This window comes from Triplophysa rosa, linkage group LG20 (genome assembly GCF_024868665.1).
Source record: "Triplophysa rosa linkage group LG20, Trosa_1v2, whole genome shotgun sequence".
NCBI classification, from domain to species: Eukaryota; Metazoa; Chordata; class Actinopteri; order Cypriniformes; family Nemacheilidae; genus Triplophysa; species Triplophysa rosa.
In genome coordinates this window covers 5,437,420-5,455,745 of record NC_079909.1, presented here as the reverse complement: position 1 = coordinate 5,455,745, position 18,326 = coordinate 5,437,420, and the positions used below count along the sequence as shown (strand labels likewise).

Genomic DNA, 18,326 nt, shown 5'->3' with positions numbered 1-18,326 from the left:
CGTCCCAATGCGCCTGCACTCCACAGTCAGGGATGTCAATGTGCAGTGACCATGTAACAAAGTGCTGGTATCCAGGGGGGTGTGAAGAACGTCCAAAGTCGTGTCGTCCCTGAAAGCAGGAGGAAACATTTGTGAAGAAGTACTTGCCCGCCTTTTGCTCATTGTCAGCGCTGACAGCCTTGTTAAGGCACTTCTGGTAAAAATAGGTGCGCCAACTTTTGCTATCTTTGTGTTTGAGTTATGAATTACATACCTGCCAGCTGGAGATCCCTCTGTTGATTATAGATTGAAGTAAAATTATTAAGTATATATGCTTTTCAATTTCTGCAGGTCTCTGAACGCTGTAATAATTATACAGTGTGTCAAACATTCACTTGTGACACAAATGACATACAGTATAAATCATGACAACTCACTTTATGAAATTTAATTTCAAAGCAAGAGAAAAAGAAATCTCACTTGCATAAAGGCCCTTATGTTTTGAAAAAAAAATCCTGATCTTTTCGGGTGTTGTTGCTTTGAAGAACTGTTTAAAGGGGTCATGTTACGGTCATAAATGAAGACATGATTTTGTATTTTGGGTGTGCTATAATATGTGTTCATTTTTGATTGTTATAAAGACGCCATTTTTTTAACATATTATTACATTATCGCAGCATTTGTCTTCACCATGACGACCAAGCGCTCGGTTTAGTTTAGTTTCTATATGATTCTCCTCCTTCTGAAACGCTTAGAGTGAGCAGCTCTTCATCTTCTCTAAAGCAGTTCAACAAGGCTTCACCCCGCTCCCCTCCTATTTTTGCATGTTCCTGGGGGCAGGGTTTATGTAAATTTAGTTTGTGATGTGATGGGAAAAAGTTAATTCTAGTCAATATTACACGCTCACTAAAAAAAAGAAAACCAAATCTGACTTGTAAAAATAAATAAAATGTATAATAATAATAATTATTATTATTATTACTATTATTATTATTATTTGCTTTGTGATTTCAGGGCAAGCTAATTCCACTGATAACTCCCATTACTGTTATTAAGAATATAATAATAACGATAATGATACACTATATTTAATTATAAAGTTTTTAAAGCTGCAGCAAGAATTTGTTGTACTTCCTTTAATATATTAAAGTAACAAAAAAGTTAAAAATTAAAAGAATAAAAAAGTTGTATTACCATTTTTAATGAAAATGTCCAATCTCCTTAAAATAGGCTTCAATTTTTTATATGCAAAATCTTTTAAAGTTGCTATTAAATTTGACCTGGACATGTATTCATGACATTCAGCCAATTACATTTCAATTACATTCTTCACAATCACATTCTTGTTGCTGTATAATTTACTCTTGATGTGCCAATATTCTTGACGTGCCTTCAAACGTGCCAAGATAAGCACATTTCGTGTAATCAATTATTCCATTTTCCTCCCGTTTATGGACAGAGAACAAAAGATTGTCCTTTAAGTTTCTTTTTGTTCTGGTGTAATTATATGATGACCTTCGATGTCACGTTCATAAGCCACTGAATGCAGCTCAAGGTCTCGGTGTCAAGAGGCAGCGAGATAGTCAAGATGTAGCCCCTTTATTGCTTCGCTGTGTTAAATGTCAAGAAGCAGTCGCAAAACCCATTATGTTCCCCATGCTGCATTAATGTGTGTCTTTTAATGAGCACATAAATTCATACATTAGCATGTGCCAAGGGGAACGTTCTCAAACAGGTGGTGTATGCTGTCAGACTCTAGATGGCGATCTTTCTGCCAGCGTCTGTAAAAAAGGCTTGTTTGAATGGGATACACTATTTGTGGATGGATGCGATGGTAGGGGCTTTGGTTCCTTGGCAGGGGGCTTGTCTAGGAGCTTTGCATCTGTCCATTGGGTAAATGAAAAAGTGACTCTTTAGACAACTATGCAGCTGTTATTGTGAAGCCATGTGGGTCCTGCCTGTTCCCGTGGAAAACTGTTGTATTCAGGGCTGATATAATATACAGATACATATGTGTACATAATATATAGAAGCATGCATTTATACAGGATCTCACATTTTTGTAAATATTTTATTATATCTTTTCATGTGACAAGACTGAAGAAATGACACTTTGCTACAATGTAAAGTAGTGAGTGTACAGCTTGTATAACAGTGTAAATTTGCTGTCTCCTCAAAATAACTCAAAACACACAGCCATTAATGTCTATACCGCTGGCAACAAAAGTGAGTACACCCCTAAGGGAAAATGTCCAAATTAGGCCCAAAGTGTCAACATTTTGTGAGGCCACCATTATTTTCCAGCACTGCCTTAACCCTCTTGGACATGGAGTTCACCAGAACTTCACAGCTTGCCACTGGAGTCCTCTTCCGCTCCTCCACGACGACATCACGGAGCTGGTGGATGTTAGCGACCTTACGCTCCTATTCCTTCCGTTTGAGGATGCTCCACAGATGCTCAATAGTGTTTAGGTCTTGAGACATGCTTGGCCAGTCCATCACCTTTACCCTCAGCTTCTTTTGGGGCCGTTATCGTGTTGGAATACTGCCCTGCGGCCCAGTCTCCGAAGGGAGGGGATCATGCTCTGCTTCAGTATACATGTTGGCATTCATGGTTCTCTCAATGAACTTTAGCAGCCCCCAGACCATGACACTCCCAACACCATGCTTGACTGAAGGCAAGCCACACTTGTCTTTGTACTCCTCACCTGGTTGCCACCACACACGCTTGACACCATCTGAACCAGGGCTGTGCAAAATTCAGAATTTCAGAATATAATTCAATTAAATGAATGAATTTGAATTTGACTCCACCCTACAGGATGTTGAATTTGAATTGGAATTACAGGAAGTGGAATTGAATTCATTGCAATTCAGAGAAATTCATTCTTATCACATATCAGTGAGAATGTGATACTTTTAAGATACATTTTTTTTCCTCACCAAAATGAACGAGCACAGATGTACTTTTATGCGTGTTATCATTTTGCACATTGCTGTAATTACAAAAACAAAAGTACAAGCCAGCTCTGGCCCTCAATTATCTTATTTCACTAGAGTGAACTCCAAACAAAATGTCCTAAATGTTTGGTCAACCAGCAAGGTATTCTGGGAAATGAAGCGCTATCCTATCATTTTCCACAATTTGAAAGTTATTACAATTTTAATGATCTGTTTAATAGAGTATGTTTTTAATGTTAATTTGTGTTAAAAAATAGGCCTATTTACTATAATAAAGTATTGTGTACATAAAGTCCATGCAATAATATCTGTATGAAATTCATGTTGTAATCATATGTAATATATACTGTAAAGCTTCATTGTTAAATACACCTTAATTATGTATCATGAATTTCTTTGAATTTTATGGAATTCCAAATCTACGTCCATGCAATTTGAATTTGAATTGCAATTTAGCTTCCTGTTTGCAATCTCAATTCAAATTCTAATTCAAATTCAAGAATTGAATTGGAATTTAGGGGTCATTCTCAATTAAATTCTGAATTTTGTACAACCCTGATCTGAACCAAATACTTTTATCTTGTCTCATCAGACCACAGGACATGGCTCCAATAATCCATGTCCTTAGTCTGCTTGTCTTCAGCAAACTGTTTGCGGGCTTTCTTGTGCATCATCTTTAGAAGAGGCTTCCTTCTGGGATGACAGCCATGCAGACCAATTTGATGTATGGTCTGAGCACTGACAGGGTGACCCCCACCCCTTCAACCTCTGCACCAATGCTGGCAGCACTCATATACGTCTATTTCACAAAGACATCCTCTGGACATGACGCTGAGCATGTGCACTCAACTTCTTTGGTCGACCTGAGTGGAACCTGTCCTGTTAAACCGCTGTATGGTCTTGGCCACCGTGCTGCAGCTCAGTTTCAGGCTCTTGGCAATCTTCTTATAACCTTGGCCATCTTTAGGTAGAGCAACAATTCTTTTTTTCAATCCTCAGAGTTCTTTGTCATGAGGTGCCATGTCACTTCCAGTGACCAGTATGAGAGAGTGAGAGCGATAACAGCAAATTTAACACACCTGCTCCCCATTCACACCTGAGACCTTGTAACACTAAATAATCACATGACACCGGGGAGGGAAAATGGCTAATTGGGCCCAATGTGGACATTTTCACTTAGGGGTGTACTCACTTTTGTTGCCAGCGGTTTAGACATTAATGGCTGTGTGTTTTGAGTTATTTTGAGGAGACAGCAAGCTGTACACTCACTACTTTATATTGTAGAAAAGTTTCATTTCTTCAGTTTTGTCACATGAAAAGATAAAATAAAATATTTACAAAAATGTGAGGGGTGTACTCACTTCTGTGAGATACTGTATATATGTATATGTACTGTATATGTATACAATGTGGGCACAATGTCTAAACAATTAAACGAACTCTTAAACTCTTAAAAGAACTGTTTGTCTTCTATGTTTTTGTATGATATAAAATCTAATGATGCTTTGAAAAGTTGATAACCAAATCAGGAGCATATAACTACATTTTTCCTTTCAAAATATTTTTTCTTTATCTAATCTCTTTCATTCTTTGAATGTGTGATCAAAAGGTCTTTGATAATTGGGTAATAACTGCACAGATGAAAGACATTTGAAGATTGATACAAATTATTATTCTGTCACATGGTACTCTGTTACAAAAAACGTCTTATTTAAAGATTAAAGCTCCGAAATGAAGTGTCATTTTTATGTTGATAGCCTATACCAATTATGAGTATGTAAACCATTCAATCAAATGATGAAAAATCACTCCAATCTCGATCTTGTGTGAGCGGTTAATAGATAAACAAGAAGATACAATGCCTTATATGGGGTAAACACAGGAACTTTCTCAAAGAAAACAGCAAAATTAGAACACTATTATATTTTATGGGTTTATATAAATTTTATATGAGTTATATGTGTAAATGTAAAGTTGATCCTCAATCTGATAGCAGTCAGATCGAGCAAGATGTGAAAAGTCAATAGAGATAAAACACCCTAGCAACCCCATAGCAACACCCGGTGACACCCAAAACACAGTGATAGATCACCCAAAAATCTAAATTTGTTCATCATTTAATCACCCTCTTGTCATTTCAAACCTGTATGGCTTTCTTTCTTTTGCAGAACACAAAGGAAGATATTTTGAAGAATGTTTTGATCCAAATCTGTTGGTCCCCATTGAATTCTATTGTATGGACACAAAACGTCTTGGTTACGGATGTAACCCCTCAGTTCCCTGATGGAGGGAACGAGATGTTGTGTCGAGCCGACAGATGGGGTTCGCTCTTGAGAACCTATCAACTTCTGACTAGTTTAGAAAAGGCCAATGAAATTGGCGAATGAAATTTGCATGCCGGACTCCGCCCCCGGATATCTGGGTATAAAAGGGAGATGGCGTGCTGCATCCATTCAGCCTTTTGGTCTGAGGAGCCTGAGCATCCCTCGACCGCTGTGGCGGGTGGCCAGCGTTGTGGCAAGAAGGACACAACGTCTCGTTCCCTCCATCAGGGAACTGAGGTTACATCCGTAACCAAGACGTTCCCTTTCTGTCGGTCTCTCGAAGTTGTGTCGAGCCGACAGATGGGGTTCCTATGGAAAATGCCACAGTGCTGTGCCACGTCACAATCTCCAGCGGAGTGACGCTGACTGGCCTGTGTGAGTCAGACGAGCGCTAGCGCGAAATTTTAACCGTCCAGTGGAGAGGTAGGGGGTCCCAGAGCTTTTGAAGAAAAGGTGGGAAGCCCCTGCCACCGGCCGTCACGGGCGGAGGCCTTGATTCTCTAACAGCGAGAAGCCGCCCGGCACCGTAAGGGCCACTGCGTAAGCATTAATCCCCCCGGGGGAAAAACGCTACAGAGACCACTACCTACCGTAGGGAGGAATTAGTGGAGACAACACATGGTCTCACCATCAGGGGAGAACTCATGGGAAAATGTGTGGACTGAAGGCGTTAACCACAAGGTGGGAGTCCACCTAGGGAGGTCATGGGTTACCGAGGTGGGAACCATTCATGAGGATACATCAGACGGAACCGCCCACTGGGGGGGGGGTTACCACGTCTGGAGCACTAGGTCTGGTTAGAGCTATGTGGTAGATAACTCAACTGTTACCCGGCCTAAGGGGGCAGGGCTGCTCTGCCCAGCCTGCCCAAGGAGGTGCTTATTGATGTCTCTATTGGTGCTTGGTGTTTTGTCTCTATTGACTTTTCACATCTTGCTCGATCTGACTGCTATCAGATTGAGGATCAACTTTACATTTACTCATATAACTCATATAAAATTTCTATAAACCCAGAAAATATAATAGTGTTCTAATTTTGCTGGATGGAATGCCTGTTCTTTACCCAGTGGGGAAAGAAGGGAGGCGTAAATAGCCGCTGATCACCCTAGAGGAAGGGGGAAGGGCTTTCGCAGGCGTACACCCTACCGTCTGCCGGTCCTACGTGTTGCCCTGCAGGACGCGGGCTGACACCGGTTCCATGCGTAGGTATTAGAACCTCGTAGCGACGGCATCCACGATCCAGTGCGCCAGCTTCTGTTTGGAGACAGCCCTCCCCTTCTGCTCACCTCCAAAACAGACAAAGAGCTGCTCAGAGCTTCTGAAGCTCTGCGTGCGGTCCAAGCAGAGGCGCAGTGCGCGTACTGGACACAACACGGATGGGGTTGGGTCTTCCTCCCCAGTGGGGAGCGCCTGCAGGTTCACCACTTGGTCTCTAGGGGGAGTGGTGGGAACTTTGGGCACGTAGCCGGGGTCTCAGGATAATGTGAGAATCACCGGGCCCGAGTTCTAGGCAATCTGGGGACACGGAGGGTGCTTGTAGGTCCCCTACCCTCTTGGAGGTGAGCGCCATCAGGAGAGCCGTCTTTATCATGAAGTGAGAAAGAGCGGCAGCTCCGAGGGGCTAGAAGGGGGGGGCTCTTGAGGCCCGCCACCTAGGTCGCAAGAGGGTACGGAGCACGGATGAGGCGGCGCCTTCTCGCGCCCCTTAGGAACCTAATGACCAGGTCGTGCTGTCCCAGAGGCTTCCCAGCAACTAGGTCGTGATGAGCGGCCGTAGCGGCGACATACACTCCCAGTGAGGAGGGGGGAGAGGTTACTCTCCAGTCTCTCTTGAGGAAGGGACAGCACGTTCCCGATCGAGCAACTCCGCGTGTCTTCTCTTCGAGAAGAGCACCAGGACGAGAAGAGGCACCACTTATCGGCGTATAGCCGCTTAGTGGCCGAGGCCCTAGCCTGAGTGATGTCCCAACCACGCAGGGGGTGGGCCACTCAGGATCTTCTCGTCCCTTCCAGACATGGAAGTTCAAGGGGTCTGCCTGGGATGCCATTACGTGCCCTTCCCCTGTGACAGAAGGTCCTCTGTCAGGGGAATCAGCCAGGGGGGAGTTGTTATCAGAAGCACCAGCTCTGAGAACCAAGTCCAGTTGGGCCAGTAGGGCGCAAATAGTACCACTTGATGCTCCTCTTCCCTGACCTTGCACAGGGTCTGTGCAATGCAGCTCACTGGGGGGAAGGCATACTTCCGCTTGTCCCGTGGCCAGCTGTGCGCAAGGGAATCCGTGCCGAGGGGTGCCTCAGTCAGGGAGTACCAAAGCGAACAATGGGTGGAGTCCGGGGAGGCAACAGGTCCACCTGTGCCTGGCCGAACTGCTCCCATATGAGCTGGCACAGGGATGGAGTCGCCACTCTCCACGAGGCGTCGACTGACGAGAGAGCGCGTCGGCTGTCTGGTTCAGGATGCCTGGGATGTGTGTGGCTCGCAGGTAGCTGATCACCTGCTGACTCCAAAGGAGGAGGCGTCGGGCGAGTCGTGTTAGCTGCCGTGAGCAAACGCCACCCTGACGATTGATATACGCCACGGCAGCTGTGCTGTCCGTCCGGACCAGCACGTGCTTGCCCCGCACGAGAGGTTGTAACCTACTCAGTGCAAGTAGCACAGCCCACAACTCTAGGCAGTCGATATGCCAACGCAGGCGGGGGCCCGTCCACCACCCCGACACTGCGTGCCTGTTGCACACGGCACCCCAACCCTGCAGGAAGGCATCCGTCGCCACCACGACGTGTCTTGACATCTGCCCTAGGGGGACTCCTGTCCGCAAAAAGGTCATAGAAGACCAGGGGGTCAGGGTGCGTCGGCAGACAGGCATGATGACCATACGCCTGCTGCCGGTGTGCCACGCTCTCCAAGGAACCCGACTCTGTAGCCAGTGTTGGAGCGGTCGCATTTGCATCTACCCGAGGGGGACCACCCCTGCCGAGGATGCCATGTATCCCAGGAGCCTCTGAAATTGTTTCAGGGGGACCGCTGACTGCCTGAGAACCTTCAGGCAGTCCAACACTGACTGGGCGTGCTCTGTAGTCAGTCGCGCTGTCATGGAGACCGAGTCGAGTTTCATACCGAGAAAGAGGATGCTCTGCACCGGGGAGAGCTTGCTCTTTTCCCAGTTGACCTGTAGCCCCAACCGATCTAGGTTCCTGAGCACCAGGTCCCTGTGTGTACACAACAGACCTCATGAGTGTGCCAAGATGAGCCAGTCGTCGAGATAGTTCAGTACCCGCACACTTCTTTCCCTGAGGGGAAAGAGGGTGGCTTCCATGATCTTCGTGAAGACACGTGGACACAGGGCCAGACCGAAGGGGAGGACCCTGTACTGATATGCCCGCCCCTCGAAAGCGAACCGTAGGAACGGCCGATGTCGAGGGAGGATCGAGACATGAAAGGCAGGAACCGTCCCTCTCCGATCCCCCAGCGATGGAGTGGCTGGGGTCGGGCCCGATGGTATTCTCGATCTCCCTGGGCTCGTCCCATGAGGGCTGCTTTCGCCGCGGCTGCTGATGGGGCGATGGTCTCCTCTTCGATGTCTCTTCCGGGGGGCCGCCTGAGTGGGGGGCGCCAGAGCCGGAGGGCGTCGAAGAGGACCAGGGCTGCCTGGAAGCAAACTTTGCATGGGACTCGGCGGCCGAGTCGCGGCGGGGGAGGATATGTTTGATATCCTCTGTCTGCTGCTTTACTGTCGAGAACTGCGGCTCGACAGCGTCACCAAACAGCCCCCTCCCCCTTGCGAGATGGGTGCATCGAGAAAGCGGACCTTCTCGGTGTTACTCATCTGTGCAAGGTTCGGCCAGAGGTGTCTCTCATGGACCACAAGTGTGGACATCGCCGACCCAGGGCCCACGCGGTCACCTTGGTCGCCCATAGAGTGAGGTCGGTGGCGGCGCGGAGTTCCTGCATAAGCCCTGGGTCGGTCTTACCCTCGTGGAGCTCTCTCAATGCCTTGGCCTGGCAGGAGCCATAGCGCGGAGAGAGGAGGCAGCTTGGTCTGCCACAATGTAAGCTCTCGACACCAGAAATGCAGAGACCCCACATGCCCCAGATGGCCGCCGCCTGCGGGCACGAATGCACCGCGGCGGCACACTCCACCTGGGGGACATCGACGTATCCTCTAGCTGCCTCACCCTCGAGGGAAGAGAGGGTGACAGAACTTTGTTTGATGTGAACGTGCCGGAAAGGGGGCGTTCCAGGTCTTACTAAGTTCCTCATGCACTTCCTGTAAACATGGCACTGGGGGCGGGCGCGGCTTGGAGCCTCGCTCAATCCCGAGGCGCCATGTAGCCAGCCGCGAGCGCTGTGAGAGGCAGTGTGGGCACTGCAACCCAACGCTCACGGCGGCCCGGGAAAGCATGGCTGACATTTCGACGTCCGCTTCTTCCTGGGCTCGACCCCCCGAGGGAGGGAGCCCAAGGAATCGTCGGAGTGGGATGGCAGTACGTGACCTCCTGATGCTGCAAGAGACATCTCATCATCACGCATCGTGTCCGAATACGTGTTTGAGGAACAAGGGACCGTCTCCTGGGGAACGGGCAGACGAGCGAGACGAGGTGCGAACGGTCCGTGAGCCAGTGGCTGGCGGATAAACGCTCACAGTAATCCTCATATCACCCTCGCTGCTTGCCGTAGCGGGTGGCAGGGCCATAGTCCTGCCGTCACGGAACGGGGAGCAGACGAGGTGGTGGCTGAGTCCCGTGGGAACACAGCCACCTGTGACGCAACGTCTGAATCGTCAACCGCCCGCAGTGCGGCCAGGACGTATCCACAACATCTGCCCCAGCGTATTGGCTGCCCCCCTCCTCGATAAGTGTGTTGCACCCACGAGAACAGCGGGACATGCCACGCTGGAGAAATTTGCTCTTTTAGAGAAAAAAACTCGAACACTTCTGGAACTTCCGAGACTCCCAGGGGAAGTCGCTGCAGGAAGGGACCATCCGCTGCACCACGTCATAAGATTCCAGTAGTAATTCGGCGTGGAGATTGAAGTCTCGAAGTCGATCAGTGTGAAGGCTCCGAAGAACAAAAGGTGAATGAATGCAGCACGCCGTCTCCCTTTTATACCCGGATATCCGGGGGCGGAGTCCGGCATACAAATTTCATTCGCCAATTTCATTGGCCTTTTCTAAACTAGTCAGAAGTTGATAGGTTCTCAAGAGCGAACCCCATCTGTCAGCTCGACACAACGTCACATACCAACAGCACCAGTTACACCTAGGGATGGGCGATATGGCCCTAAAACTCGATCACGATAATTCCTGGTATTTGTTGCGATAACGATAAAAAGGACGATATATCCATAACGCCATCCACCGCTGTTTTTTGCATCAAGTGATCGTAGCTGCATGTAGTCTAGCCCCTGAGAAAAACAAATATTATCAAAAAGTAAAACTTATCCCAAATCAAACTGCTCCTAAAATATACCTACAGTATTTTTGTAAATATAAAATATAATAGTGAGATTCAACTTCAAAAGGTTGTAGTAAAGAAAAGTTAAATGAACTAAAGCTCAATAAACACATCATGTCATATAAAACTGTATATATTCTATTTTGGGGATGGAAACGATCGATCGCATCGCGCTGTCAATCACTCTCTTGAACTGTGTGAACCTTCTCTTCTCACAGCAACATACACTGAATCTGTCTATGACTCGCGCTACAGAAAGAGAACAGAAAAATGCGGATAAAAGAAATCTAATTAAATAATCCATGCTTTTATACGCTCATAAACGTATTTAAAATAACGTAATACAAACTCGCATGTGTACTGTATGTAAACAGGCAGCAGTGCTGTGCACGCTGTGTCGCTATGAAAGCACATGTGGGCGCGAGCTGCGCACGGGACGCTCCGTTCATCCTGTATATAACAGGCAAGAAATCGTATTAAACAATTTACGCACGCGCGCATAACATCTAACGAATGTTTAAATAAATACTTTTAGCCAAACTAAATGTTGTGGTGTAACGTATTATGACTCAACGAATACTTAACAAACGAATTCAATAAAACGAAAGTGAAACTAAACATTAACTCGGATGCATCTACAGTGCCAACCTAAACGAGATTTAGAGCTCGTCTTTTAGTGCAAACTCTATCTCAGCTTCACGTCCGCCCTCTGCTATACCCGTTTTCACTTCACATATGAGCTGTGAATGGGTCTCACAAAGAAATACGTCATCATCTAGAATTTATCTTTTGTATCGCGGGAAGACTAATTCCTATCGTGTGGGGAATTTCTACCGGTATATCGCAAACGATATAATATCGCCCATCCCTAGTTACACCTCTACAGTAAATGCTGCTCCAAATCTTTACATGCCACTCACATAGTTCACTAATAAATTACGTGATATTTGTCCCAAATTGTCTTTAATGTGCAAACTGATTTCACCAGTTTGCAAGACACATTGATCTGTTTGGGAGGAATGTAAAAATCCTACCTGTCCTTCATCTCATCCTACCTGTGAGATATCTGTGATGCGATGTGACGACAGTGGTTGGTAAATCTGCTGAAGGTTTTTTATTCCTATAGCATTCCCAAGCACTGCAGCTCCGCAGTATTCCCGCAGAGCTCTGCTCTTATGCTAGTGTGATGTAGTGGTGCATGTCATCGAACATTCGAGCGGGTCCCTCAAGTGATGCTGGAGTCACAGTAGTGTGTCAGTCAGAATTTAGTCAGCGGGCCACCATGACTTCACATGTGAGATTCTGGATTTTTTGCCTTTTTATTGTCTCTCTCTCTCTATGGGGAGATCAGACACGATAAAAAAATTCCAGCCAAGAAGGGAGATGGTCCTCACTGCAGAACAAAAGATCAGGGGGTGAGGTTGGATCCAGATCCAGCTCCTCCCACTTTATATACTTAGCCGCAATTTGGAGAGTTAAGTTGCAACCCGTGGTCGCCAAAGTTTGCTCTTATCAGTGTAAACATAATTTAGTGTACGCCTGTAAGTAATAATCACAGTTATGTTAAACCTACCCTAAACTTAAATCTAATAAAATATGCTATTAAAAATACGTTAATAAATAAAGTTTGTCTTCCGCTAGTTTGTTTTTCCGTCAAAAGAATAACTTTAGTTACGACTCAGAGCAACAACATGAGTATGACTCAAAACTGCTGCAGAAAAGTGTTGACCAATCAAGACGCAGTGGGAGGAGACTGGATCCAATGTTGACCAATCCCAGTGCAATAGGAGGAGATTGGATCTGGATCCAACCTTGCCCCCTCTCGCGTTCTGCAATGAGGAGCTACTGCAAGAAGGTGATACCAGAGAGAATGAGACCTTTTTTGAGTGAATCAACTGAGCGAAAATATCATGTGACTGTTTTATAGTTCAATTTCAACGTACATCCAGACAATGCTGACCACAAGAACTATGGACAGATAGACCTGTAGGCATATGCTGTATGTGACAGTGGATTTTGTACCAGTGCTTTGTAATATTGCAAAAAGAAACTAAATCTTCTAAAGAAATCCTTGTTCCTCTAGATACTGTTTTGTACAAGAGAGATTCTCCAGGAACCACTTACAAGGTTACAGATCTTACAAGAACCATTTTTTAGAATTTGAGTTCCTTCAATAACCCCCAAAGCACTTTGAGGTCCCAGTGTAGTGAAAAGGTGACTCCAGAACTTCACAACTGAATGTGGGGTTATTCAAGAATCTTATAAGTTCCTGGAAGAAGCACAAAGACTATAGATGATTCCACCATAACCCTATTATGAGAAAGGGAGCTTTGTAGCACTTAAAATACAGTTTAAGGTTCGTTGAATACACAACAGGATATTTGGGGCACCTTTTATTTTTACAGTGTAGGTCATCACAGAGGGCCTAGAGGGCTCGCTACTGGCATAATTATATCCCAGCATAATATTAAATACTATAAATACATTTTAACAAAACACATTGTATTTGCCTATTTTAAATCGTAAATGTAACAAATGTACTCCATTGTTGTTAACCCCATGCGAACAAAATGTCACTGTCACAAACAGCTATGTTTCAAAAGCTATAGGCTGTCCTTGTCGGAAACACAAACAAAACCAGGCAGCTGAGACTGTCAGAGTTACTTATCATCTGGTTGTTCTCTGCTTGTCTGTATTTGTTCTCTGTCTAAAGACAAATGCTGCTCGAGCTATGAATCCGTTTCTTCGTTCCATCATTGCGCGGCGTTGCAGCCCCCCGTGGTTTCCCTTGAGGATATATCAATGCATCCATAAGATGAACTCGGGGTGGAAATGTGTTTTGGGTGGAAGTGGAATGTACTTTCCTATTTGTTCTTGGAGCTTGTAAAGCTAAACGGAAACCGCTCCTCGGATCTGAGTGATTCGGAGCGACACATCAAGAGTAGACGCTCGATGGTATCACATTTTTGCCGAGAGCGGGGAACTTGGTAGAGAAAGTTCCTTTCCCGCAGGAACTTCCCGCAGGAACTTCACAGCCAATCATGTAACAAAAAATCCCCAAAATTCTGCATGAAATTTTTCTGTCTGATCATTTTGATGTTTTATGAGAATAAGAATAGTCCAAAGTTTGTTTTTTTGGCCCCTGCTATGTGAACACACATTTTAAAATCATGCACATGATTAGAAAAGGCTAAATGTTATTTTGAAATTTTTTAGCAAGCTTTTAATTATTTTATATTTCTTACTATTAATATTATATTAATTGGAGACTAAACATTTTTATTCTATAAGTAGATCCTAAGTCACTGAAATCTTATGAAAATGTAAACGTTGTTGTGCTTTCCATCCAAACAAACTGCAGCTGCTCTGTGTGTTTATTGTGCAGTCTCGCCCTCCACAGTACTGTGGCGCTGTTGGCCCAATGTCTCAGAGTCAAGGCATGTGCCATGTGGCGCTTTCGTTAGTAATATGTGTGTTTAACTTTTTCCCGCTCTGCGCAGACCGATCACCTTATGACAAAAAGCATACGGACTTAGAATAACATCTCTAAAGCATACAGAGCAGTCAGTTCACAAATAGCTCTCACTGTGCTTTGATGTCGCCGATCCGTCTGCGATCAAACATGAGTGGCACGAGTGTTCACCGGTGTTGTTCCGCTCGCGCCACAGGCGGGAATTCAAAATAACGGATCGCAACAACCTCTCGACTGTCCCATTGGAGGTAAGTAAAGTCAAAATATATAAATAACTTAAATATACTAACTATATACTATTTATATAAATGTATACTCTGACACGTCTAATTGTGTGGCCGCTTTTGGCTGTTTAAACCATTTATTTACACAGTGTAGGCAGCGCATGTTTTAGCCGAGGTGCTAACGAATATAAGTTAAGATGAAGCTTGTGGGGCTAACGTTAATTGTTTAACGTTAATGTTAAATGACAAACAATGACTTTTAGCCACTTTTAGTGAATGTATAGCTCTTTTTTTACTTATTGTTGTTTGTGTTGAATGGTTTCAACACCCATGTTACATAAATTGTCTGTAATTAAATATTTTTATCATATTCAGTTCTGTTTTTATAATTTTTCCTCAGAATGTTCTGTATTTTCCAGTTGAGCAGACAAAAAAAGTAAGTATTGTATTTATTATGATATACTGTATGTTATTTGTTATATTTGCACATGTAAAAATACTCACTGACAATAAAAAAATCTGAATAAAGTGGATTATTACAGTTGTTACTATAAATAGCCTATTGTACTCCTTAACCATAGACCAAAGCAGTGACTTTCAGGCATTGTAATATTTTGTTTATTGTTATATTTCTAAACCAATTTGTAATGTGCTAAATGATTAAATGTAACGTTTTATGAGACGTTATCTAAATCCCTCATTTTGTCTCCGTGTCTGGACACCCAAGGCCAACAGACCCAGCCCACCCTGATGCTCATCCCTGCACTGCCTGGGACACCTAAGGCCAACAGGCGCAGCTCCTGTTCTCTTTTTGCCATAAATACATATCTACTTTAGCAATACAAAATTGTGAAATGCACTATAGAAATAATTTTGACGCTGCCTACTTGGATCCTCACACCACCTGGTAATAGCAGGAAACCCATTTGGAGAGAACAGCATTGTTTTCCTCTAGCTCGCAAGGATTTGCTTTTTGGCAAATTACAACTTTACCGTTGGTGTAGGCCTTGCTATGAGACACTACGTTTTTGCTGGACTTTTTTACTATTGTACTTTTGTACAAAGTACCTGAAATATTTCTGTATTTATATTTAAAGTTAAGGCAAATTATTTGGTTAGTTTTGTTAAGATGAATTTATAACAATATCACCAACACAATATTAATTATACATTTAATTTCATGAATTTAGAATTGTACAATATTGACTATTCTGTGAATATTTATTCAATGTAAATTGTTGTTGTTTATCAATAAACTGTTTGCTTTGTATTTGGTTTTAGTATTTATGCTTATTAAAATATTGTGAATAGCAAATATAAACTGTGAAATGGTGCCTTGAAGCACCCAAGATGGTTCCAGACCATTTTAATAAAAGGGATCCCCAAGAAGTCTTGAGGGTTCCTCAGAGAACCGCCCTTCATTAAGCGGTGCCTTGAGTTTCCCCTGAGGGTTCTGCCGGCGTGGCAATGTGAAGAACCCCAAATGGTTCCTCAAAGAAACTTTAATTTTTTACAGTGTATAGTAAAAAATAATATTTAAAATATTATTTTCAATTAAAGTCTGCCGATTTTTCCTATTAGATAAGTATATCTGACTTCCTGGATCGATGCGGACTCTATCCACGTGAGATTTCCAAGTCTCACGAGAGTAATTCAGGATCACGGAGCAGTCACAGTTCTGCGATGTCATATGCTGTCTGCGCAGCCTGCGCATGCTGCAAGAAATCGAACGCAAGCTTACATCAGCCCCTCCAATTAGCATACCGCTGACAGTACAGTAAATCAATGGGAGAGATTCATTTTGAGTGGCAGTAAAACTGACCAATCATATCATCGTTCTAAACGGGCGCGCTTTGTTTTTTGCTAACTCTCCATCTGGGTGGTTGTTCACCAGCAATCTCGTAAAGCGGAAGAAGCACCCGAAGTTCGTTCGCCAACTGCCAAACTTCAAAAAAATGCGGAAAATGTCATTCAAAAAGCAAAACAGCATGCGGTTGAACTTTGTTATCAAGTGGGCAGAGGGCCAAGGCTCAAACGTCACAGTTCGCTTCTGAATTATGCCTTCTAAACTTCTTAGAAATATAATTTAATGCCGATATTTCTACAATAATCCACTTTTTAATTAAAAGTTGTTGTGTCAACAGGATTGACATTTTAATATGGTCCCCACTGACAGACGTTACTAAGATAACGTGATTCGTTTTTTACACATCTATACACACAGAGCATCATTTTGCTGACGTCTTAAATTACATATCTAATTGTTTAATGTGTTCAAATGTTCATGATTATAAAAGTCATTTCTGACATCTAATTCAGTGTGCATATATAAACTTTCCCATTTCTGTAGTGCTGTCAAAACAAATATCAGTGTAAATCCAACAAGCCCGCATGCTTTTGTCTAAATCGCTTTCCGCTGACATTTCTGACACATATTTGCTGTTAAACTGAGTACTTAAATACACATGTATAGCTTTTCAGAACCTGTCTCATTCAATATGTTTATGCTTCCACTGACTCCATCATGTACAGCATAATTTCTGAGCATGTGTCGTGCATGAATAGAGGAACATTATGGCCAGTGATAAATAACATAGATAACATCAGCCTTTACTGCAGAGTGGGATCATCTTCACCATTTCTGAGCCCTGATGTGCCTTGTGTGCCATATGTCTTTATGCATTGCATTTGTTATTAAAAGGAAGAAAGATGAAGTCACTTCAAAGCATTTATAAATCTTAAAAGGTCTGTCACCTCGTCGCCTCACTTGAGCATCTTGGACTGAAAGCTTCTTTATTTATGACAATGGATGTGTTTTTCAGCAGTCAGCTTTTAACTGGGTTGAAGTGGAAGATGATGCTCAAATTGAATCTGAACTAAACTATTATTTTTGCTGGTTAAGAGATGTAGTCTTTTGTTTGTACAGCACATCCTCAAACATGTATAAAATGTACTCAAATAATATATATAACATTCATGTCAAGTTTAACATTTTTGGTTAGCAGTTTAATTTGTTTTACTTTGAGTATAACCAATAATAGTGAATAGTGTTTCTTACCTGTCACCTAATAATTGTCGTGCGTGAACACTTTGACTTACTATTTGGTGTTGAATTTGCAGCTCCAGAAACATGACAAAGAAGGTGAGGATGTTCCTTCCAAATGGAGATCAGAAGAGGAGATGACCAAAGAGGCGTCAGAATTACGAGGCCTCTTCAATGAACCTCTTTAGGTAATAATATGATTATTTCAGTTTTTATTGTGTACAGTTCTGCATATACTCAGATTAACTTTTAATATCTTTCATAACTTTTTGTTATTTAACCAGGAGTGGCTGATTCAGATGGAAGACGACAACAAGTTGTGATTATATATGTTAACTGATCTTTAGCATCAAATTAAAACTTAAGTTAATTTTTGTATTTCTGTGGATAAATAAACATTTTTCTTTCAAAAGTGTATCAAAGCTATTTTACAGGTTAGTGGGTTTAATAAACTTAAATACCACAAACAGACTACAGGGAGGAATTATTCAAAAGCTCTTTAGAAAGAACTTAAAGGGATAGTTTACCCAAACTTGTCATCATTTACTCACCCTTTATAAATATCTTTGTTTTGCTGAACACAGAGGAAGATATTTGGAAGAATGTCAATAACCAAACAGATCTCATCCCCCATTTAATGCCACAGTAGGAACACTAAATACTATGGGAGTCAATGGGGGGATGAGATCTGTTTGGTTACTGACATTCTTCCAAATATCTTCCTTTGTGTTCATCAGAATAAATACATTTATACAGGTTTGGAACAATCTGCGGATGTCTAAATGATGACAGAATATTTGGGTGAACTATCCCTTTAATATTAATAAAGCAAGTACAAAAGAAAAACTAAGCAACAATATAGTTTTTT

The 18,326-nt window shown here is 43.3% G+C and overlaps 1 protein-coding gene across 2 annotated transcripts in view; it reads left to right on the top strand.

Annotated features, from left to right (window-relative positions):
- Nucleotides 1-18,028, top strand: part of fhit (fragile histidine triad diadenosine triphosphatase) — a 287,951-nt gene extending 269,923 nt beyond the window's left edge. The window contains exons 9-10 of one of the 2 annotated variants that reach the window (XM_057361549.1): nucleotides 17,536-17,646; nucleotides 17,743-18,028. In XM_057361549.1, coding sequence (XP_057217532.1) covers nucleotides 17,536-17,646 — 111 coding nt within the window. In that variant the 3' untranslated portion in view covers nucleotides 17,743-18,028. The remainder of the gene's footprint in view (nucleotides 1-17,535; nucleotides 17,647-17,742) is intronic. The other variant, XM_057361550.1, reaches the window with a different exon arrangement.
- Nucleotides 18,029-18,326: the final 298 nt, after the last annotated feature.